The sequence below is a fragment of the Vombatus ursinus genome, unplaced genomic scaffold (genome assembly GCF_900497805.2).
Source record: "Vombatus ursinus unplaced genomic scaffold, bare-nosed wombat genome assembly UNPS02014778.1, whole genome shotgun sequence".
NCBI lineage: Eukaryota > Metazoa > Chordata > Mammalia > Diprotodontia > Vombatidae > Vombatus > Vombatus ursinus.
This window is the reverse complement of record NW_020954556.1, coordinates 20,013,118-20,038,807: the sequence shown is the minus strand read 5'-3', so window position 1 is coordinate 20,038,807 and position 25,690 is coordinate 20,013,118. Positions and strand designations below refer to the sequence as shown.

General features: G+C 37.5%; 1 protein-coding gene across 5 annotated transcripts in view; it reads left to right on the top strand.

Annotated features, from left to right (window-relative positions):
- NFU1 (NFU1 iron-sulfur cluster scaffold) overlaps positions 1–25,690 on the top strand; it is a 48,949-nt gene that overhangs the window by 21,039 nt on the left and 2,220 nt on the right. For all 5 annotated transcript variants that reach the window (XM_027865611.1, XM_027865614.1, XM_027865613.1 and 2 more), the window contains 4 exons: positions 2,782–2,848; positions 9,290–9,404; positions 12,435–12,495; positions 22,915–23,089. In XM_027865611.1, the coding sequence (XP_027721412.1) occupies positions 2,782–2,848; positions 9,290–9,404; positions 12,435–12,495; positions 22,915–23,089 (418 nt within the window). The remainder of the gene's footprint in view (positions 1–2,781; positions 2,849–9,289; positions 9,405–12,434; positions 12,496–22,914; positions 23,090–25,690) is intronic.

Sequence of the window (25,690 nt, the reverse complement as noted above, 5' to 3'; positions counted from 1 at the left end):
CCTTGACCCTGGGCAAGTCACTTAACCCCATTGCCTAACTAAAAAAAAAAAAAATCAGTGATTCCTTAAAGCCATTCAGCTTCATTGAAGAATTTATTAGGGGGCAGCTAGGTGGCACAGTGGATAGAGCACTGGCCGTGGAGTCAGGAGGACCTGAGTTCAAATGTGGCCTCAGACACTTGACACTTACTAGCTGTGTGATGCTGGGCAAGTCACTTAACCTCATTGCCTAGCCAAAAAAAAAAAAAAACCAAGAATTTATTAGGCAGGGTACTATGTGTCAAATATTGTACTATCTACTAGGATCACAAAGATAAACAAATAGTCCTTACCCTTCAAGAGTTTTCATTTTTCTGGGGAAAAACAGCGTACAGGAATATAAGTAAGTACAAAGCATGTACAAAGTAACTCTGGGGCCTGTAAGACTCCTTCCTTTTCTAAGATTCTGAGATTCTTTGAGTATAAACCTTCTGGGGCTGATTTGTTTTAATTATTTTAACTCTCTTCCCAGCGACAGTCATGCAGTTAATCATACAGCTCTCTATTTTAAGTGGGCATGAGTCATAGAAAATCTTCCCTTTAGATTTTTAAGGAAACTCAGAAATCACATACACAACCTCCTACCCCACGTAAGAAGCTCCTCAGAAGCACCCCTGACAGGTTGTCTTTGCTTCAGCACTTCTGTGGTGGGAAATTCACTGCCTCACAAAGCACCTCTTTTTTTTTTTTTTTTTTTTTTTTTAGTTAACTCTAAATTTTAGAAAGGTTTTCCCTGTATTTCATCCCTGTAAGTTTTACTTATTCATCATAGTTCTGCCTTGTGGAATTACTCAGAATAAACCTAATCCCTTTTTTGTGTAATAGTCCTTCAAATATTTGAAGATAGAAATCATATCTCTCCTAACTTTTTAACTTCTAACTTCTCTGGAATAAATATCTAATTGTTTCAGCTATTCTTTAAAGGAAAATCTTTCCACGTTCTTCACCATTCCATGTTCCTTGAGTCAGTGATACCAACACTAGGCCTGTACACCCAAAGAGCAAAAATAAAGAAGAAAAGGACCCATATATACAAAAATATTTATAATAGCTTTTTTTGTAGTGCAAATAACTGGAAACTAAGGAGTACATATCAATTAGGCTATTTCTGGACAAATTGTGGTATACAAATTAAATATATTATTGTATCATAAGAAATTATGAAAGGGACAATGTCAGACAAAGCTGGAAAAACTTGTATGAAGTGATTCAGAGTATAGTGAGCAGAACCTGGAGAACAGTTTATACATTAACAACAGTGGTGTAAATAAAAATAATTTTAAAAGACTTCAGAACACTGATTAATGCTGTGAGCAACAGTGATTCCCAAGGACTGGATAACAAAACCCACTACCTACCTCCTGATAGAAACATAATGATTTCAAGGTACTGATTGAGATGTACATTTTTGAGCATGTACAATATAGGAATATGTTTTGCTGGACTATGCATATCTGATACAAGGGTTTTATTTTTCTTCCAACATTAGAAAGAAGAGTTGACAGATCAGAGGGGGTCTAAAATGGGAGGGTAACAAAAGAGGGTAATTAAAGCACTTAAAATGCACGAAAGAGAATAGAACAAAAGTCAGTAAACACAGACAAGTTAGACAGTTATAAAGATAACGTGTTGAATTTATATGTCTAAAGAGAAAAGTAAGCTGTTCATAATACAGATTTGTGGCTTCATATATAGTCTTTTTTTGTTCTGCTTTGTATATAGAAATGTTCCTTTTATTTGGTGTTAGCTAAATTCAAAAAGAAAAAACAAAAGATGATGATGGTGTGAGCTAAAGTGGTGGCCTCTGAGTGCTGAGGTGGAGATAGATGTGAGAGATGTTGTGAAGACAGAATAATTGATAAGATCTGAAATGAAATGAGAGTAAGGGAAGAATCAGAGATGATTCCAAGGTTACAGACTTGAAAGAGTGGAAGAATGGTGATGTCTTCACCCAAATAGGAAAATTTTGAGTAGGTGTACACTGTAGGGAGGGGTTGGAATTTTAGTTCTGACTGTTGCTTTCAAATGATATGACTTTAGACAAATGAAAGCACTTTAAAACTATCAGCTATCATCTTATCTTTTTTGTTTGTTTGTTTGTTTGTTTTTACAGGGGAGGGGAGGGAGAAGCAATGGGGTTAAGTGACTTGCCCAGGGTCACCCAGTAAGTGTCTGAGGCTGGATTTGAATTTAGGTTCTCTGAACTTCAGGGACAGTGCTCTATCTGCTGCACCACCTAGCTGCCCCCATCTTGTCTTTTGATGCGAGGAAGGGAAGTCATACTTTTTTTTTTTTGGCTTTTTTGGTGAGCAATCAGGGTTAAGTTACTTGCCCAGGGTCACACAGCTAGTAAATGTCAAGTGTCTGAGGCTGGATTTGAACTCAGGTCCTCCTGACTCCAAGGCTGGAGCTCTGTTCACTGCCACCTAGCTGCCCTGGAAGTCATACTTCTAATTTAATTCATAATTCACAAGATTCTTTAGTCTTTATTTTTGTTTGACTGGATCTAACATTTCATCCAGTAGAGAGCATCCAGTGACGGGCTCTATCGTATCACTACAGATAGACAGCAGCTCTGCAAATTGCAGGTGCCTGGGAGCCCTGAGAGACATCACAGAGCCAGGACATGTGTGAGGTGGGGCTTGGACCCAAGTCCTTCTAACTCCCAAGCTAGCTCTAGCCAGTGCGCCTTTTTGAGTCTTACTAATGAGAAAAATTCTTTTTTTCCCCCTTTAATTTTAGACAGTTATTCAGGATTGAAGGAGTGAAAAGTGTCTTCTTTGGACCAGATTTCATCACAGTCACAAAGGTAAGGGTAAAAATCAGAAAATAGGCCTAGAAGTGTTTTCAGACATTTCCAAGTGCAATTATCTGCCCATCTAATTCTCCACCCTGTCCTAGTAATATTGCTGCCTAGTCTATAATTAAACATCTTCAATAAGAGATTTAAACTTTTTCATTAGTATGTTCCTTTTTATATGCCAATAAATTTAACAATTCAAGTGAAATAGAAGAATACTTACAAAGATGTAAACTGTCTAGATTAACAGAAGAGGAAATAGAATAACTAAATAAACATATTTTAGAAAAAGAAATTGAATAGGTCATAAGTGAACTTCCTAAGAAAAAAGTATTCAGGACCAGATAGATTTACAAGTGAATTCTGCCAAATATTTTAAAGATCAAGCAATTCTAATATTAAATAAATTAATTAGAATAATAGGCAAAGAAGGAATTCCACCAAACTCCTCTTATGAAACAAATATGGTGCTAATACCTAAACCAAGAAGAGCAAAAACAGAGAAAGAAAATTATAGACCAATTTCACTAATGAATGTAGATGCCACAGTCCTAAATAAAATGCAACACACATTCCTATTAAAGACACTTGAAAGCATAGGTATAAATGGATTTTTCCTTAAGATGATAAAAAGTGTTTACCTGAAACTATCAGCAAGCATTATTTGTAATGGGGAAAAGCTGGTCAGCTTCAGAATGAAACAAGGAAGCCCATTATCACCAGTATTGTTTAATATTTTATTAGAAATGCTAGCAATAGCAATAAGAGAAGAAAAAGAAATTGAAGGAATCAGAATGGCCACTGAGGTAATAAAACTGTCTCTTGTAGACATATGATGATATACTTGGAAAATCCTAGAGATTCAACTAAAACACTATTTAAAACAATAATTTTATCAAAGTAGCAGGATATAAAATAAACTTACATAAATCATCAGCATTTCTATATGTCATCCACAAAATCCTGGAAGAAGAGGTAGTAAGAGATACCTCATTTAAAATAATCATAGACAACATAAAATATCTGGGAGTGTACCTGCCAAGACAAACCTGGGAACTACATGCACATAATTATAACACTTTTTGTGCAAATAAAGTCAGATTTAAATAATTGAAGAAATATTAATTATTCATGGGTAGGCCAAGCCAATATAATAAAAATAACAGTTTTACCTAAACTGACCTACTTATTCAATGCCATCCCATTAAATTATCAAAAATTATTTTATTGAGGTAGCACAATAATAACAACTCATTTGGAAGAACAAAAGATCAAGAATATCAAAGCAATTAATGAAAAAGATGTAAAGGTAAAAAGATTTAGTAGTACCACATCTTAAACTGTATTAGAAGGTGACAATTATCAAAACTATCTGGTGCTGGCTAAGAAAGAGAAAGGTAGATCAGTAGAGTGGAGTGGACATATAATACATATGATAATACATATAGACATATGATCACAGTAACTTGTGTTTGACAAATATAAAGATCTAAGATTTTGGGACAAGAACTCACTCTCTGGCAAAAATTGTTGGGAAAACTGGGCAGTAGTCTGGCAGAACCTAGGTATAGACCAATATCTTACACCATTTACCAAGGTAAGGCCAAAATGGATACATGACCTGTATGTAAAGGGAGATATCATAAGTAAATTAGAACAACATGGAAACCATTACCTATCAGACTTATGGATAGGAAAAGAATTTATGAATAAAGAAGAGATAGAGAACATTGTGAGATATAAAATGGATAATTTTGGATTACATTAAATTAAAAAGGTTTTATACAAAAAAAAACAATGCAGCCAAGATTATAAGGAAAGCAGAAGATTGGGAAAAAAATTTTATGGATAGTTTCTTTGATAAAGGTCTCAACTCAAATATATAAAGAACTTTGTCAAATTTAAAAGAATATGAGTCATTCTCCAATTTATAAATGGTCAAAGGATATGAGCAGGCAGCTGTTGGATGAAGAAATCAAAGCTATATATAGTCATGTGAAAAAATGCTCTGAATCATTATTGATTAAAGAAATGCAAATTGAAACAACTTTGAGATATCATCTCACACCTATCAGATTGACTAAAATGAAAGAAAGGGAAAGACAAATGTTGGAAGGGATGTAGAAAAATTGGGACACTAATACACTTGATGTGAACAATCTAGCCATTTTGGAGAGCAATCTGGAGCTATGCCCAAAGAGTTATAAAACTGTATACCCTTTGACCCAGCAATACCACTATTAGATCTGTTTCCCAAGGTGATCAGGGAAAAAGGAAAAGAACCTATATATTCTAAAATATTTGTAGCAGCTCTCTTTGTGGTGTCAAAGAACTGGAAATTAAAGAGATGCTCATCAGTTGGGGAATGGCAAAATAAGTTGTGGTATGTGATAGTGATGGAATATTACTGTGCTATAAGAAATGATGAGCAGGTTGATTTTAGAAAAATATGGAAAGACTTGCATGAAACAATGAAGAGTAAAATGAGCAGAACCAAGAGAACATTGTATGCAGTAACAGCAATATTATTCGAAGAATAACTATGAATGACTAAACCAGTCTTAGTATTACAAATATTCAAGTCAACTACAAAGGACCTATGAAAGATGATGATATCTATCTCCAGAGAAAACTGATAAATAGAAGTATTGCATGGTGTAGTTTTACATGCACATATACACATATATTTACATATACACACATATATACATGTGTATATACATATATGTGTGTGTATATATCTGTGTCAAGTGGTGGCTTTCTCTAGTGCGGGGTGGGAAGGGAGAGAGACAACTTGAAATTTAAAATGTAATCAAAAAAATTTTAATTTAATTTTTAAAAAAGAACCTCCATTTTTAATTTTCACAAGCAACTGTGGGAACTACCAAATCTGTGGTTCATTTACTCCATTATTTTATTATAGTAGAACTTAAAAGGACATTTAGAAGAATACAACTACTCTTAACATTGACCTGACCAATTATGGATATCCCCTATATAAACTATTTATAAAATTGAAAATACTTGTGTTATTCAGTAGTATTTTTCTATTTTTTATAAAGTTGCCTCTTTCAAACTTCAAATAGTATCCCCAAGTTCTGGTTTCTGATATTTGGCAAAAGAATTAGTATTTGCAAACTCCATGCCCCCATAATTGTAAACACTGTCACCAATCCTTTTCAGCCTTCATCTTTTCAGACTAAAGGGTTCTAATAATTTTAGTGCTTTCTTCCACCCCACTGCTGCTTTTCTCTGTAATGTCCCCAGCATTTTTTTTTCTAAAAATTAATTACTGGATTGCTTTTATTGATACCAAAATATTCATAGCAGCATTTTTGGTGGAGGCAAAGAAATAGAAACAAAATGGGTTCTCTTTGGTTGAGCAATCTGAAAAATTATTACATATGAATATAGTGGAATATTATTATACTACAAGAAACAATGAATGTGAGGGGTTCAATAATTCAGCTCCTACATACCTTGCCAAAGTTACCTCTAACCACACACACCTGTATCAACCCATCAACCCAGTCTATTCATCATCTTCCCACATTTTTAAATTTCTATATTTTTATTTATGTTCTTTCTGACCTGGAATACCTTCCTCGAAAATTTCTACCTATCAGACTCTTAGCAGCTCAAACCTTCCTCTTTTCCTGAAGCTATTTCCTAGTTACTTCAGTTGAATATAATCACTTCTCTAACGTCCAATAGCAGCCATCATCTTTGACACTCCTGTAGGAAAGGGAAAAGAGCACTGATTTGGAATCTGGGTTCTACTTCTGACTCCGACACTTACATAGACATAGTGACTATGGGCAAGTCACACACCCTTCCCTGAGTCTTTATTTTTCTCCTCTGTACAACCTGAGAATCATAATAATATCTGTAGGATTTACCTTACAGGATTGTTGTGAGATTAAATAATATATGTATAGTAGTTTTTATCAGACCTTCAATATCTTTATTATTTATTACATGTCTTATCTCTATACCTGCAAGAAATCTTTGTTATCTAACCATAACTGAAACAGGAAAAATCTGCTTAAAGAAAATTCACTTAAAATGGGGACCCGTGTTTCTTAGTAAATAGTGAGGGAAGAAGACTTGATTGGGACTTTATCTTGAAAAATGAAACTAAAAATTATTAAAATACATCTTTAACAAAACTTAGGTAATAATTTTAACTATGCAGTAATTTTTAGAACAATCAATTTATAAAACGACTTGGAGTGGACATAATTTTTATGACAAAATTATATGAATATGATTTCTTTCATTGCAGGATCATAAAAAGGGTCAATTTGCAAAAATGTTCAGGGGTTTCACTAGTTTTCTCAATGGCCTCTCATAATTCTTTGATATTCTTCACTTTTGAAGCGCCTACCAGCACTCTGAAGGCTGACCCACAAAGACAGCTAGAGACTGACTTACAAAATCAAGATGTTCGTTGATTGGATGGATAGGTGGTGATAGATGCTAATGTGCGAGTAGAGATTAATTTTAAAAGGGGTCAGCTTATGAGGTCTTGCTTCCTTATCCAACCTGCGACCTTGTAGGAAAGCAGTGTGGCATAATTAATCAAATAACAACCAGAAAGCATTAAGAGCCTACTATGGGCTAGGCACTATGCTAAGAGCTGGGGAAACAAAGACAGAAAAATTAAACAATCCTTACTCTCAAGTAGTGTACATTCCTTCTGTAAGTATATACAGAATAAATATAAACACAACAAATACAAAATAAGTATAAGGTAATTAGGGAGGGAGGGCCCTGGCGGTTGTGAAGGGATCACGAAGGGCTTAGAGGATAAAAGAGTCAGTTTGGGTGCTAGCCAACCTTTGTATTAGAAAGGCCTGAGTTCAAGTCCTACCTTTTACACAAACTGGTAAGTGACTTACATTCTTGGTGCCCCAGACAACTTTCTAAGATTATATTACAGATCAGTTGCCGAACTGCAGTGGGAGAGAGATTTCAATAATAGTATTTTCCTATATTAGTGGAATCACATGTCAGGACCAAAACAAACATCATTACTCAGATAATGAATACTTGGGTAATGAGGAACCTGTGTAGATTGTGAGCTCCCCGAAGGCAGGACTTTGTCTTCAGATAGTCATAAAGCATTTATTAACCCCTTATTATGTGCCAGTCAATATGCTAGGGCAGGCCATGGGGGTACAGAAGCAGAAATGAAATAGTTTCTGCTGTCAAGAAGCTTATGTGTCGCAGGGGAAATGACACATACAACAGTAAGTTAATACCAAGATGCATGCAAGGTAAGTACAAAGTGATTTGGTAGGCAACATTAGTATTTGGGGGGATCAGGAGGAGTCTCATATAGGAAGTGACATTTGAACTGAGCTTTTCAGGGAGCTGGGGATTCTATAAGGTAAGGGATAGAAAGGAGTAGAAAGTGGAATGATGTATAAAGAGAAGAACAAGTAGATCATTTTGGCTGGAAAGTAGATTTTGTGAAGGGAAATAACATGTGAAAGGATTTAAATGCCAAACAGAGTTTATATTTTTTTCCTTGGGAACCACTGAAACTTTTTGAGGAAGGAAATGATGTAGTCAGTCCTATGCTTTAGGAATATTATTCTGTATTCCCCCATAGCATCTCACTGCTTACAATAGGCACTCATCAAGTATTTGGAAAAAGGGAGTGAGCATGGGCTCTCTCAGGGATATTATCTTGTATTATCATGGGACTTATCAGGAGAATCCCCTAAATCTACTGAACTGGGGCACCTTCCCTAGAGTTGGGTCCCCACTCTAACTCTATGGGAATAGAAGTGCTTTGGCTCCAAACTGAAGGACTTGTGCTTTGGGATGACAGGAGTTATGGACGCCTTTTGTTTCTCCATCATAGTCATTTCTCAGTGTACCACTCTCCTTCTTAAAACAAAAAACAACTCAGCAGCCACCTCTACAATCTTTCACCACTCTGGAGTATTTAAAGACTCAATCATTACTAATCTGGAGGACTCGGGCAACTGAGGCAGTTTCCAGTCTTCCTCAGTTTTACCTTTCCAGTCAACTTCATACTATTTTGAACTGGATGGTGTTGGCTTGAGGCTGTACTACAGACCAGAAGAGAACTCTACAGAACTGAGCCCAGAACCAAAAATCAGCCTGCAGGAATGAATGCTGTCAAATGAAATCTGATTAAAATCTTTTAAAATGATGTTGTTGTAAAGGTTTTTTAAAAATGGTTAACGTGGGAAGCAGCTACATGACGCAGTGGATAGAGTTCTGACCTTGAGTCAGGAGAACCTGAGTTTATAATCCGGTCTCAGACACTTGATGCTTACTAGTCCGTGTGATCCTGGGCAAGTCACTTAACCCTGATTGCTTCACCAAAAAAAAATAATAATAATAATAATAACAATTACATGTGAATCTAATTGGGCAGAAATATGGTTAACATTTTTCTTTGTACATTTATAGGAAAGCGAAGACTTAGATTGGAACTTACTGAAACCAGATATTTATGCAACAATAATGGATTTCTTTGCTTCTGGTTTGCCCCTAGTTAATGAAGAAACACTGTCTACAGATGCAGGTAAATGGAAATATTGGGAAAATAGTCCTTATCTTTCTAGTATTTCCACACTTACTATCTTTCTAAAGTATGTTTCTTCTGAAGTCAGAAATAAATGAATGAGAAGTTATTGGAGACTTAGGTAATATTTTTGTCTCTGTAAACGACTTCATGTGTATCTAATACCCTCCAGCAATCTGGAGAATGTATATACCTTAAAAGGAATAGGAAAGCTCACTATTTAAAGGAGTTTTATAAAGTGAAGAATCTTGTGTACTGTGAATTATGACCATCAAACTTAGAGGTTTTATAACTATCAATTAGAGCTTACCTATGTAAATTAATGTATAATGGAAAAAAATTCTGAGTATTCTAAGAAATTTTTAATAAGGATTTCATGCTATCCATGATGAGAAACCAACAAATGATTCTGAATACAAAAACATTGACTTTTTTTTTTTAAATGCATCTCCCAGATAAACTTTATCAACTGGCATGTTTTGTTTTTAAAGGTCTATCTTTGGCTGTTTTGGGGAAAAGCTGCATTTCCTGAACAAACCTACTAGTTTAAATTTAAGGCTCACCACTTTTATCCTCGAGTTTTTCTGTGGCTGTAATGTTGACATACCATATTTATTCAAGTATGTAAGTTGGTAAAGGCAGCTAGGTGGCACAGTGGCTAGAGTACTGATGGAGTCAGGGTGACCTGAGTTCAAACCTGGCCTCAAACAGTAGCTTTGTGACCGAGGGCAAGTCACTTAACCTTGTTTGCCACACTTTCCTTATCTATAAAATGAACTGGAGAAGGAAATAGCAAATCACTGCAGTATTTTTGCCAAGAAAACCCTAAATGAAGTCATGAAGAGACAGGGCTGAAATGACTAAACAAGTTGATGGTATTCTAACTTAAGTTTTCCTAAATTTGTGTATTAGTGTCATCTAGTGGCAAAACCGGGCAACTGCTTTGTCATGAGATAGTCTTCAAAGGATCAGATAAATCCAGAAATTAAAACCAAAAGGCATAAGAAATGTATTTTAAATTCATTGGATATAACTAAAGGTCATTTCCTTTGAGTTCACAGAAGTTGAAAATGTGTGCTATACCCACCAGAGGTTCCTAATAAATGTTGGATTGAGTGTTAAATTCAGAATAGTGAAGATGTTAGTGCTGAAGTGCCCTAAATATTGAGGGAATCAGGAAAACCCTTTGGAAAGAGGTGATGTTTAAGCAACACGTGGTGCAGAGCTAGGGTTTCTAGGAAGCTGAAGGGAGGAAGGGAATAAGCCTTTCTCCCATTCACCCTCTTTTTCCATAATTTTCAGTCTTGGAGTCAGGACGACCTGACTTCAAGTCCTGTCTCTGACGCATACTGGCTCTGTGACTGGGCACATCACTTAACTTCTCAGTGTTCCAGACAGCTTGACAAAACTTTCCTTTTCAGAGTAGACAGAGATCTGAATCAATCAAATCGGTTTCCTCAGTAGGAGTTTCCTATACCTTTGACGTCACAGATCTGATCCTTTCACTCCCCCATCCCGCCTCCCTGCCTCCCCCCTCCCACACACACACCTTCATATAGTTAATAAAGCAGCCAGTACTTGACTTCTAAAAATGTGAAGCCTCAAACAGATACTGATGTGGATAGACATAGTCTTTTTTTTCCCCTTAAGATCTTTTATTTGAAGATGTTTGCCAGTTACCCTCACTTCAAAAAGACACAGAAGCCCGCAAATGAGTTAATAACAGTGCCCAGAACCATGCCTACAACCCTAGTCAGCTCTAACTCCCAACCACATTCCATTCCCCAAGACCCAGTACCAGCTCCCACTCCTGTTGGGCACAGGGCAAGATGACTGACTGATTGGGGGGTGGGGGGCAGTTGTAGTGACACACAGAGCTATTTGGATCAGAGCTGGAAGGGATGGGTGTTGGGAGGAATGCCAGCACAGGGGGATTCAGTGTGGAGAGCAAGCAGGAGACTCAGAAGCTCACAGATTTTATATATTCATATATTTGTTGGTTTTGTTGCCTTAGAAGAGAGTCTGGCATAAAGTTTCTAGCAGGGGCCAGATCAGACATTCCCTTTCTCTTCTTCCAATTTGCCCTTCCTGGCCACACCACAAGATTGGAAGCTGGGGCTTCATCCTCTCCTTTCGCCTGCCCTCTAAGAGGGGCTGCCTTTGCAGTGGGGACCCAGAGGCCTGAGTCGATGCAGTGTTGTATGTGATATTTTTCTTCCACAGGCAGTGCCTCATAGACCTCCAATGGGGTCTAGACCCCTAGGGTCCAGTCACTTCTTCCATTCTTCCTCCTCAGATAGCACACACACACACCATGGTGACACCAAAGCAGAAAAAAATGAACAAAAGTGTTACTAATGGAAATGGCCAATATTAACAGCTTTAACAGTTTTAAAGACCTTAATAGTTTTGCAGACATTGATTCTGGGAAATTTTGTAAATAATATGCCCAACTTTAATGAGTCATCAGATATGAATTTTTATTTAAAATTCTCCACCAAAGACTAAGGAGCATCCTATTTTTTCCCATCCTTTTAGCTCATAAACTTTTTTTTTTTTTGCTAGGCCATTGGGGTTAAGTGACTTGCCTCAGGTCACATAGCTAGTTAAGTGTCTGGTCTGAGACCAAGACCGGATTTGAACTCACGTCATCTTGAATCCAAGACCAGTGCCACCTAGCTGCCCCTGGTTCATAAACTTTTACATTCTTTCTGGCTAAGATTTCAAAATGTACGCCTGTCCTTGGACATAAACAGTACCACTATATCACATTGGCCATTCACCACACTATGTCAAATTAATCTCACTTCCTGGTTCCCCCTCTGGAGCATCATTAAGTGGAATTTTCCATTTCCAAAAAGTTGTAGAGCCAACAAATAATATTAAGATACCACTATACTAAGTTATCTGATTTGCCTCTCAATGTGACTTAGCTATAAAATGAAAATCTTCCTTTTTTTTACTCCTAAATCTTTAAAAATACTCTGTTATATTGCTGCTATTAATACTTTGATTTGTGCTTGTTTCTAGCAACTGAAGAGGATGATGAAGTTGTAGCAATGATTAAAGAATTGTTGGATACAAGGATAAGGTATCACCATGGGAATGATTTTAATAGTTTGAAAGATTTAATAATTTGAAAGATTTAATAGTTTGTGCAAATTAATTTGTATAAAATATTTAATTCATAAGTGTATAAGCACTTAAATTCTACTTCTCTGTTCTTACTCAAAACTAATTCACAAGATAAAACAGTCAAAAATGTAATTCTGAGGAATATATGTCAAACTGTATTACATAGGGACATAAAAATTTAATGCCATGGTTCTATGTCCTTTGTCCAATACTGTTTTGAAAGAAGAACCTTTAGAGTTAAGCTGGGGAAAACTATTAGAGATTTACGGAGACTTAGCAAAGAGACAGGAAGTGGGGAACATACTAGATATCTAAAGAAACACAGCCATAAGTGCCTCTCCTACAGTCCTTATTTGGTCACCCTTCAGGCTTCAGAGGGTAGCTTTGAGTTCTTGAAGCCCATCGTCTTGGAGTATAAGCTCTGGGAGATTCAACTTGAAAGGCTTCCCAGGGACAGACTGTATCTTTTGTCTGGACACCAGCTTAGGGACCTGCAAACGGCTGAGGAAAGGGAAAGTGGGTGGGGCTACAAACCTTTGAGTTCTTTTGACCAGAGGCACTCTTTTTTTTTTTTTAACATGTGTTTTTAAAACTTTGAGTTACAAATTTTCTCTCCCCACCCACCTTCGGTGAAAAGGCAAGCATCTCAGTACAGGTTATAGATGTGTAGTCATGCAGAACACTTCCATATTAGTCCTGTTGTGAAAAACTAAGTATATTTCCCTTCATCCTATCCTACTTCTCATTTATTCTATTCTCTTTTGACCCTGTCCCTCATTAGAAGTGTTTGCTTTTGATCATCCCCTTCCCCAATCTGCCCTTCCCTTTGTCATCCCCCTGCTCCCCCTTATTTTCCTGTAGGGTAAGATAGATTTCCATACCTCATTGTGTATGTTATTCCCTCCCTAAGCCAAATCCTATGAGAATAAGATTCACTCATTCCCTCTCACCTTCCCCCATTTCCCCTCAAATGTAAAAGCCTTTTCTTGTCTGTTTCACGTGAAATAATTTGCCCCATTTCTCCTTCTCCCAGTATAATCCTCTCTCACCCCTTAATTTTATTTTCCAAATATCACCTCTTCATCTTCAACTCACCATGTGCCCTCTATCTATCTATCTATCTATCTATCTATACATACATACAATTTTTTTCCCTCCCACTGCCCTAATACTGACAAAGGACTCAAGAGCTAAAAATATCATCTTTCCCTGCAGCAATGTAAACAGTTCAACCTTAATAAGTCTCTTATGTTTTCTCTTTCCTGTTTACCTCTTTCATGTTTCACTTGAGTCTTGTATTTGAAGACCAGAGGCACTCTTAACGATGTTCTGTGAAGTTGTAGTGTAGCTGTGATCTGAGTCTGTTGAGGGAATTCTTTTACCCACAGATCTTTGAAGTAAGCCTGAATTCTACATTTGCATCAAAACTTCATCTAAACTCAAGTAGGCATTGTTTCACATATCCCATGGAAGATTCATTCATTCACTTATTCAACAACCATTTAAGTATCTTTTCTGGGTAAAGTGCTGTCCGGTACACTGGGAAAAATATGCAAATAATTGGTCTCTGCCCTCATGAGATTTTCAATGTAGCCCACTCTTCTCATGGACACTGTGTATATTGGTGGAAATGTGAGCCCTGGGTGTATAGGAATAATGTTTTGTTATTATTCTTCTCCTGTATCATTTAAATAAATACTTTTATTAAATTAATTGGGTCTACTAGAAGACTGTTAATGGGAAGTATACCAGCGGGGGCTCAGCAACTACAGTGTTAGGAGTGTACCTACAAGAGTCACTTCTGGAACCTAAGGAAGCAGTTGCCCATCTCAAGGACCTTATTCTGTGAGTAAAAGAACAAGTTTGGGGGAGTGAGCCCAGAGAGGAGGATCATGAAAGGAAAACTAGGACTTCCTTCTGAGCATAGGGAACAATGTGAGCAAAGGTATGGAGGCATGTATGGGGAATGGCTGGTAGTACAGTATGTAGTAAATGACATGAGATGATGCTGGAATGGTAATGCTAACACCCTGTGAGACAGTCACTGTCAGCATCATCTCCATTTTACAAGTGAGGAAACTAAGACTCAGAAAGATTAAGTGATTGGCCCACTGAAACGCAGGTCGGCCAGACTCTTAAAAAGCTCAACACTTTTCCCATTATTCCAAGGTAGGGAGGGTGATGCTATATTGTGGTGTTTTCAGTATTAGCCAAGGACCTTGGATTTTTTTGGCAGTCAGTACAGGATTAAAGAGTTTTGAGCAGAAGAGTGACTTGATCAAGTTTTTTTTAATGAGGAATATGTCTGTCACTTTGGGAAGGCTAGCTGGGAAGAGGTGAGAGAGTAGAGTTGCAAAGAAGGCCTATTGGGATACCATCTGTTATTCAGGTCAGTGGTTAGGAGGGCCTCAACTAGGGTGATGACAGTAGAAATGGGAAAGAGAGGTGAATATGAGCAGTGTTGCAAAGGCAGAATCAACCTGTCTTGATAACTGATTGAGTGTAGGAGGTGACAGAAAGTAAACAGCCAAATATAACACTTTTTCAGTGTGGGTGACTAGAGAAAGGGAAAATTATTTCCAATTAGGAGTCAGTGAAAGCTTTAAGGAAAAAGTGGTGTTTGAATTTAGCCTTGAAAGTTGGACAGGATTTTAAAAGATAGAGTTGGGGGGAGAGAGTATTCCAGAAATAAGTTGTCCCTCCTAGCCATTGAGAATTAGTGAAGGCTCCATTTTACTTCTATATTATTTGTCGATAGTCTCAAAGCACTCTTCAAACTCTGTGATTTGTATAAAACTTTTTAATATACACAGTATATGAAAAGTTTTAAACTATGTTTTAAACTGTGTGTTTGCATGTTTAAGAGATTTATTTTTTGGTTGAGTTTTTTGAGGAAAGTGAATCTGAAAGTATTTGTACATTCTTTGCTTGGCTTCATATAATTGAGAAGATTGTGTTGGGGAAAGAACAATCAACTTGGAGTCAGTGTCCACATTTATTTGTTTTGAAGAGTGTTAAATTCTTTGTAGAGTTTCTGTAGCTTTTCATCAGATATTGGTGTATAAAGTACAGTTATCTTTGTGGTGATTTTTTGTTTTTATTTTTTCCTATGTTCCTCATGAGGAAACTACTACAGTATAGGATGACCAAATATCCCATAAAATGATATTTATTGTTTATTTTGGATTCAAGATAAAACTAATTCATTCATTTGCCTCTGATCAGAGAACCTGTGAGCCATCTTTCTTTATCTATTCATTGTTCACTGGACAAAGATCTCACATTTAGAGAACTGACAGTTGAATTAATGTGTATAGACAATTCTAAAAACTATTTTACTTATTACCCACAGCCCTCTTTCCTGACCCTGCAACCATCATTGCTGAAGTGGAAAGTGGGGATGCCCAGAATTTGGGCTGTATTTTTCTTAGTTTTTTTAATTACTATAGACCAAAAATTCATCACCTTGTGTTCATTCTACACTTGTCCTTGAGTAGCAGGCTATCTGTCATTAGGATCTCTATTTTTGTTGTTCAGTTCTGTCCACCTCATTGTGGCACCATTTGGAGTTTTCTTGGCAAAGATACTGGAGTGGTTTGCCATTTCCTTCTCCGCCTTATGATACAGCTAAGAAACTGAGGCAAACAGAGTTAAGTGGCTTGCCCAGGGTCACACAGCTCGTGTCTGAAGCCAGATTTGAACTGGAAGATGAGTTTTCCTGACTCCAGACCAGTATGCTCTATCCACTGTACCTTCTATCCATAGTACCACCTAGCTACCCCATATCTGTGTTTTATAAACAAGTAAACTGAACCTCAGAGAGTTAAGTGCTCTACCTAAGGGCACAATACTAAATGGTAATGACAATTCAGTTCTCTAGGCCTTCTGATTCTGAATTTATTGCTTTTTCCACAGCAATATGCTAACTCTGTCTCCCTACCTAGTCTTTCCCCCTCTAATCTGTCCTGATGCCCAACTGTGATCATGTCATTCTACTTTTCCAAAACTTAACATGGTTCTTCACTGCGTACTGATTACATTCTTTAAAGCTTTGCATTCAAGACCTTCTGTAATTGACCTTCCATCACCCTTTCCAACTATCTCCCACCTCTCCCCTTCACACAGTCTGTGCTTCATCCAAACTAGACATATTTACTGTTTTCTAAGCCTATCCTTGCATATTCCCTTTTTCATTCTTAGTCTCTATCCCAGGGAGACAAAAGTCTATGAAGCCTGCCCCTAACTATTAAAATTCTTCTATCTTTCAAAGACATGCTCAAATGTCATTCTTCTCCATTAAATCTTTAACATGAATCCCTCAACATGGAAGTCATCTCTCCAACAAAAATTCTCATGACATTTTTTTGTACCTCTGTTATGGTAATTATTAATTTATTTTGCACTATAGTCATTGTGTATGTGATTTATTGCCCTGGCTAGAAGATTCCTGAAAGGCAGGAGCCATTTTTAGCTTTTTTTTTTTTTATCATCCTCACTACTTAGCATCCAATAGATCCTGAAACAATTGTTAAATTGCTATGTCTATAAATAAATTCCCAGTCATTCCAGCAAGGGTGTTGTAGTCTACTCATTTCTCTTAAAATAGAGGGAAAATGAGGAGGAGACATCATAGATCTATATAGGGAGTCCAAAAAAAAAATCATGTTTTTTAGGAAAGATAATGAGCTTGGTTTGGAACTTGTTGAGTTTGAGGTGCTGCTTAGAAGTCCAGATGGAGATGGTTTGAAGGCATTTGAAGATGCAGATCCAGAGCTAAGAAGAAAGCTGAAGGATAGCCATACATATTTGAGAGTCTTCTGTATAGAGAGAACAGTTGACACCATAGGAATAAATTAAATTGCCAAAGAATATAGCGTAGGGAGAGAAAAGATTATGGCCAGTGACGCCATCTTCTGGAATATCCAACTACTGTACCTTAACAGGTTTGGTAGGAACATAAGAAACCTGTGAAGGAGATAGAGGAACAGTTAGCAAAGTTGGTGTAGAACCAGGAAAATGTGATGTATCTGAAGCCAAGGGAGGAAAGAGTGCCCAGAAGAGAGGGGTAATTCAAATGTCAGTTTTCTGTAGAGAGGTCAGTGAGAATGAATAAGGTCCATTAGATTTAGTGATTTAAGAGACAATTGGTACATTTTGAAGAATTTCAGGTTCAACAGAGTGGTGGCGAAAGAACCCAAATGGTACAGGGTCAAAAGAAAGAATAGAATAAATGGGGGGCAGGATAGGATGAAGGGAAATATACTTAGTTTTTCACATGACCACTATGGAAAGCTTTTGCATGACTCTACATGTGTAACCTATATTGAGTTGCTTGCCTTCTCAATGATGGTGGGTGGGTGGGGAGGGAGGAAGGGAGAAAATTTGGAACCCAAAATTTTAAAAACAAAAGATAAAAAAAAAATTTGTTTTCACATGCAACTGGGAAATAAGATATACAGGAAATGAGGTGTAGAAATCTATCCTGCCCTATAGGAAAATTGAAGGGGAAGGGGATAAGAGAAGGGGGAGGAGAGATAGAAGGGAGGGCAGATTAGGGGTATTCAGAATGCATGCCATTTTGGGGTGGGGGAGGGACAAGATAGGGAGAAAATTTGGAACTCAAAATCTTGTGGAAGTGAATGTTGAAAACTAAAAATTAATTAATCAAAAGCAGGAATTAATTAATTAATTAATTTTTTTGAAAAAGAACCCAAATGGTTAGGAGCTGGGCAGTGAGTGGCTAGTATGTACAATCTTATTTTCAAGAAATTTGACTATGAGGAGAAGAGAAATAGAGGATGGTATAGAAAAAACAAGTTAAGGCTTTTTTTTTTTTTAATTTAGTATAGGTAGCCTTGTTTATAGGTAAAAGGGAAGGAGCCAGCACAGAGGATCAGGTTGAAGATATATGAAAAGAAAATGATTGACAGAACAAGACTTACTAGAGGAAGCATTTGGGAAAGAGATCAAAAACACAGGGAGTAGAATTAGCCTTAGCAAAGAGTGACTAAAGAGACCTCTTCCTCTGAAAAAGGAGAAAATGAGTGGTGATACTTAGGAGTAAAAGAGAGGAATTAGGGCTCATAGTCATGTGCTCTCAAACTTCTCATTGAAGATTAGTTGTGAGGCAGCCTGATAGAGTACTGGATGTAGAATCAGAAAGTCCCAGGTTCAAATCCAACTTGAGATACTAATTAGCTACATTATCCCTAGCAAGTCAGTCAGTCTCTATGGGTTTCAGTTTCTTCATCTGTATAAAGAAAAGGTTGGACTAGAGATGACCTCTAAGGTCCCTTCCAGCTTTAAATCTATGGTCTTAAAGCACTATGCAATTGTCAGTTATTATTAGTGTTATTATTAATCTGTAAGTATGAGAGATAGAGTTGTGGTCATGGTCTTGAGAGAGGAAAAGGTTCAGAATAGTTACTATAGGTAATGAAATAGGGAGCCAATAAAAGTAAAATAGAATGACTAGCAACAATGAGGGCCCAGCTGAAGTTACACATCATAAATTTTTATAGGGAGTAAAATCAACTCAATATTGTTTTCTTTCTCGGAAGCTCAAGTCAGGAGCAAAGAAATGGAATGGTGGTGGGTTAGCCAGGGTTAAGGATTAGCAGATCAGCACCAATGAAAGATTTAGAAGATGAAAGATGAAAGATTTTAAAAGTTGTAGCTTAGAAATCATTAATATGACCGACCATGGGATCAATCTTAGAATTTCAGTTGTAAAGGACTTGTTTAGATCATCTAGTTTAATCTGTTCTTGAAAGAGGAATTCCTGATAAAACGCTCCCCAGCAAATGGTCATCTAGCCACTTTTTAAAGACAATTAAGGATGGAGAACTCACTACAGTACTGGGACAGCCCATAACACTTTGGGCAACTCTAATTATATCCAGAGCACTATGTCACTTGCAAGACGAGATAGAAAATTTAGGACTACTCCAAACCCCTTCAAATAAAATGACTCTAAACAAATTCTAGAGCAGCAGAACCCACAAAATGACAGAGTAAAACAAATTTCCAGCCCAAGACAACCTGGAAGGTCAATAGGAAAGGTTTATTGCACCAGTCTAACAGAGGAGCTCAGTCCAGTGCAAAATGTGCCAGCACAGATTTGGCCCCAGCAAATCCAGAGCAAGCCCCAGGGGACTGAATCACTGGAAGCTGTGGTGGTTTCCAGACTTCTCAACCCACAAACACCAAAGACAACTTAGAAAGTCAGTAAGAAAGGTCTGTTGGACCTGGGTGAGTGGGGCCCCAGCCCTGGTGCAGCCTCAGGGAGATGGTGGCAGCTGCTTATGGAGCTCTCAGCCCACAAACAGCGGGGGGGATTGAGTGGCTGATCAGAGGGGGATTGCACGGATCTCTTTGCTGGCATTGAGGCAAGATTCTCTTGCTTTGCCCGTGCTTAGATCTGAGTCTCAGTCCTGGGTGGTGGTCCTGGGGCAAGGAGGAGCACTGGTGTGGTGGAGCTTGTGGCAGCAGTGGAGAGGGAATCCTCCTCACAGTTCCAAAGCAGAAAAGAGTACTTGTGGTCACTCGTAGACCAGAGCACAGGCCAGGAAAGGAATGAACACCTCTCCTTTGATCATACTACCTTGGAAGAACTGAAAATTTACAGGTCCCTAGAAATATCTCTGAAAACAGCTGCACAAAACCCCTGAAGTTTGGGACAGTACACCCTCCACACTGGAAGCAAAGCCCTACCTTAATAAAGAGTTTAAAAGTCAAGTAATTGGCTGGGAACATGAGCAAACAGTGGAAAAAACTCAGACTATAGAATCTTACTTTGGTGACAAAGAAGATCAGAACATACAACTAGAAGAAGACAACAAAGTCAAAACATCCACATCCAAAGCCTCCAAGAAAAATATGAATTGGTCTCAGGCCGTGGAAAAGCTCAAAAAGGATTTTGAAAACCAAGTTAGAGAAGTACAGGAAAAATTGGGAAGAGAAATGAGAGTGATGCAAGAAAACCATGAAAAACAAGTCAACAGCTTGCTAAAGGAGACCCAAAAAAATACTGAAGAAAATAACATCTTAAAAAATAGTCTAGACCAAATGGCAAAAGAGGTCCAAAAAGCCAGTGAGGAGAAGAATGCCTTAAAAAGCAGAATTGGCCAAATGGAAAAGGAGGTCCAAAAGCTCACTGAAGAAAATAAGTCCTTAAAAATTAGAATGAAGCAAATGGAAGTTAATAACTCTGTGAGAAATCAAGAAATTATCAAACAAAACCAGAAGAATGAAAAGAATAGAAGACAATGTGAAATATTGGAAAAACAACTGACTTGGAAAATAGATCCAGAAGAGATAATTTTAAAATTATTGGACTGTATGAAAGCTGAGTCTAGACATCATCTTTCAAGAAATTATCAAGGAAAGCTGCCCTGATATGTTAGAACCAGAAGGTATAATAGAAATGGAAAGAATCCACCCATCACCTCCTGAAAGATCCCAAAAGGAAAACTCCTAGGATTATTGTAGCCAAATTCCAGAGTTCCTAGGTCAAGGAGAAAATATTGCAAGCAGCCAAAAACAAACAATTCAAGTATTGTGGAAACACAATCAGGATAACACAAGATTTAACAGCTTCTACATTAAGGGATCAGAGGTCTTGGAATATGATATTCTAGAGGTCAAAGGAGCTAGGATTAAAACCAAGACTCACCTGCCCAGCAAAACTGAGCATAATCCTTCAGGGGCCAATGAAATAGAGGACTTTCAAGCATTCTTGATGAAAAGACCAGAGCTGAATAGAAAAATTAACTTTCAAATACAAGACTCAAAAGCAGGAAAAGATAAACAGGAAAGAGAAATCATAAGGGACTTATTAAAGTTGAACTGTTTATATTCCTACATGGAAAGATGATATGTGTAACTCATGAGACCTTTGTCAATATTAGGGTAGTTGGAGGGAATAATAATATAGACAGAGGGCACAGGTATGAAGGGATGATATCTAAAAAATAAAACTAAGGGATGAGAGCGGATTGTACTGGGAGAAGGAGAAAGGGAGAGGTAGAATGGGGTAAATTATCTTACATGAAAGAGGCAAGAAAAAGTTTTTACAGTGGAGGGGAAGATGGAGGAGGTGAGAGGGAATGAGTGAATCTTACTCTCATTGAATTTGGCTTAAAGACAGAATAACATACACACTCAATTGGGTATGGAAATCTATCTTACCCTACAGGAAGATAGGGGGAAGGGGATAAGAGAGGTGGGGATGATAGAAGAGAGGGCAGATTGAGGGAGGGGATAATCAGAAGCAAACACTTTTGAGTAAGGACAGGGTCAAAGAAGAGAATAGAATAAACAGAGGGTGGGATAGGATGGAGGGTAATATAATTAGTCTTTCACAACATGATTATTAGGGAAGTGTTTTGCATGACTACACATATGTATAACCTATATCGAGTTGCTTGCCTTCTCAATGAGGGTGGGTGGGGAGGGAGGAAGGGAGAGAATTTGGAACTCAAACTTTTAAAAATGAATGTTAAAAATTGTTTTTACATGCAACTGGAAAATAAGATATACAGGCAGTGGGGTATAGAAATCTATCTTGCCCTATAGGAAAATAGAAGTGGAAGGGGATAAGAGAAGGGGGCAGGGAGTGATAGAAGGGAGGGCAGATTGGGGGAAGGAGTGATCAGAATGCACTGGTCTTGGGGTGGGGGGAGAGGAGAGATGAGGAGAAAATGTGGAACTCAAAATATTGTGGAAGTAAATGTTGAAAACTAAAAATAAATAAATTAATTAATTAAAATAAATGAATAAAAATTGAAAAAAAACTCAAAAAAAAATTTAGAACTAAAATCTGTTGCTCTTTAACTTCTACCCTCTGCTCCTATTTTTGCCTTCTGGGAACAAATTAAAATAAATGTAATCTGTGTTCCACAGAACTAAGTATGGAAACAAGTAAAATCAAATTCAGGAAGAAAGCTTGGGAGGATAAGGAGGTAGGAGTTACAGGACTAGAAGTCACAATGAGGATGAAAATTAGGGTTAAGTATGAATGAGGGAGTGAATGAGGTAATATAATAGGAAGCTATGGTGCTGGGAGTTGAATTCCAAGGTTCTGAAGGTTGAGTTGGTACAATTTCATGAGATGGTGAGGTCCAAAGTATTTTAGAACCATTTTTAAGCTGAAAAGGAAATTTGGTTAAGTAAAAATTAGAGGTATAAAGTAACTTCTGGCAAAAAACTAATGTCATTTACTTGAAAAAAAAATTGATCACTTATTCTCCTCCAGCTGAAGAGTTGCTTTAGCTTTCTTTATTTTACTGGTTTAAAGCTAGTATATACCTAAATCTTAGTGAATCTTTTCATTTTCTCTCTGAATATGTTTCTTTTCAATATTCTCTGACCAAAGGCCAACTGTGCAGGAGGATGGGGGTGATGTGATCTACAAAGGGTTTGAAGATGGCATTGTGCAGCTGAAACTGCAGGGTTCCTGTACCAGCTGCCCTAGCTCTATCATCACTCTGAAAAATGGAATCCAAAACATGCTACAGTTCTATATTCCAGAAGTGGAAGGTGTGGAGCAGGTAGGCCGGGACGATCTTGCCACTTGGATGTATTACCATTTCATTAGGAAGCATTTGTTAAGAGCTTGCCTCATAGCAGGCAGCTTGCATAGGTGCAGGACATAAAGACAGAGATCAAAGTCCCTATCCTCAGAGGGTTTACATGTCATTTGAGGAGACAACATGAACACACATATATGGTATGCATATATAAACACCTATGTATATTTATGTGTGTATGCATGTGTGTATTTTCATAGAATACATGCAAAATAAATACAGGTAAATATAGAGGGAGCTCTAGCAGCTGGGGGATCAAGAAAGCTTTACATAAAAGGTAATACTTCCACTGAGTCTTGTAGGAAATAAGGTATTCTAAAAGGCAGAGAAAAGGAAGGAGAGCATGGAGGACATCAAATGAAAAGACACTGAGATGGGAGGTTAAATGTCATTTATGAAGAACAATTTAAAGGCCATTGTGGCTAATCCTTAAATTGTGGGAAAGGGTAAAATGAGACTGGAAAGATAGGTAGGTCAGGGGAGAATTATGTAGGAGCTTTAAATAATAAATAGGAGTTTATATTTCTTCCTGAAGGTAATAGGAAAGTAATAACAAGGTAATAACACTGGAGTGTATGGAATAGTGGAGTGACAGAAACAGACTTAAGGAAAATCTCTTTGGGAACTGTGTGGAAGATAAATTGGAATGGGGAGACTTAATTAGAGAAACCAAGTAGGAGGCTGTTATAGTAGTTCAGGGGAAAGGTGATGATAACTTCAGCTTGGGTGGTGGCTATGTAAAGAGTGAGAAGTGTTATCTGTAAAAAGAAAAAGGCTAATGAGCTAAATTTTAGATTAGTAGCAAACCCCTATTGTATTGTAATGTATATTTTAGGAAAAAAAATAACTTGATGATGGTTCATTTGAATATCTTTAATCTTCCCAGTTATTAATTCTGTGGTCTATTTTTAGTTCAACATTTTAAAGCACATGATTTAAAAGACAGCCTGTTCTTTTTAAAGCTGAAAGAAGGAAGGTCATCCATCAATCCTGTGGTCATAACACACTAGACTAGAGAGGAAAATTGAGTTGCTTCTTTGGCAATTATTAGGAATAAAATACCTAGCCATTTACTCGGGATCTTGGATAAATTATTTTTCTGGAATAGATGGTCTCCTGAGTTTTAAAAGTAGCCTGAGGGGGCAATTAGGTGGCCCAGTGGATAGAGCTCCAGCCTTGGAGTCAGGAGGATCTGCGTTCAAATCTAGCCTCAGATACTTGACACTTACTGGCTGTATGACCCTGGGCAAGTCATTTAACCCCAATTGCCTCACCAAAAAGCAAAAAAAAAAAAAGGTAGCTTGAGGAATTCCAGCCTGGATCAATGTACATGGTCCAAAATTCTTGAGCATGTCCAAAAGGAAGGTTTAGGGGGAAAACGAGAAAGTTGATCAGTTACAAATGGTTTGATTTTTCTAGTTATAAATGTCATTGGAAAAATCAATCCACTGGATACAGATGGCTCTGGAGGAGAAAGTGAGGCTGATGATTTTGCACAGCCCTCCCTTACTCAAATCAAAGTCACTTGCAATTCATGACATCATCTCCCTGATGTCCTGGTTCTCTTCAAGAAGGAAAGACAAACACAACCTGTGAGTCATCTGAGCTGCCTGAATGGGGACCCAGCTGGCCAGTTCCAGTTGGACAACTCAAGCTTGTCCTCTCCTCCCCTCCCCTCCCCTTTCCTGAGGGTGTTTCTGCCCAAAGGAAGGTAAATTTTGATGGCCAAAAGTTACCTGTTTAACTTTGAGTTTACTGGCTAGATTTCTTTGTCAAAGACCAAGCCTGAAACCCAATTCAGTCTGGATCTCATGGATTAGACAATAGGTCCCTGTTCCACTTAATGGTTATTTTTAGGGCCCTCCAGTTTCTGAATAAATGTAAATAGTAACTGTTTTTCTTTTGGCTAGCAACCCTGAGGGTCTTCCCCTCCCAGTTTGATTTTTATTATCATTATTATTGTTATTGTTGTTGTTGTTGTTATTATTATTATTATTATTGTTGTTAAAGGGGCCATCCCTTGACTCAGTTCTTAAAGAGGCCTATTCACTGAATGGGCCTTGCCTTACTCAAAGTGAGAATCTGAAAAGACCTTAGCTTAAAGGGTCAAGGTCTCCCACTGCATCCTGGGCCATCTTTAGTCTCCCTGAGCAATATCTGGCCACTGCATGCAGGTGGCTCTGGAGGAGAAAGTGAGGCTGGTGACTTTGCACAGCCCTCTCTCACTCAAATCAAAGTCAATTGCAAGTCATGTCATCACCTCCCTGAGGTCATAGTCCTCTTCAAGAACAAAGGACAAACCACACACAAATGTCTGGTCATCATTTTATATAGAGTATAAATAGCCACTTGATGAATTAACAAGGAAATATTTGTATTCACTGACCTGGGTGGGGTTGTTACATAGTATTTCAAGTTAGAAACTTGAATTGGCACTTTAATTGCAATAGACTTAGTGAAAAGGAGGAAGTTCCTTGTTTATGTGACCTCTTTTCCTTTCCAAAGAAAATAGTTTACTGAACTATTCATCAACTTGTGCCACGTCTAAGACCTTTCCCTCTT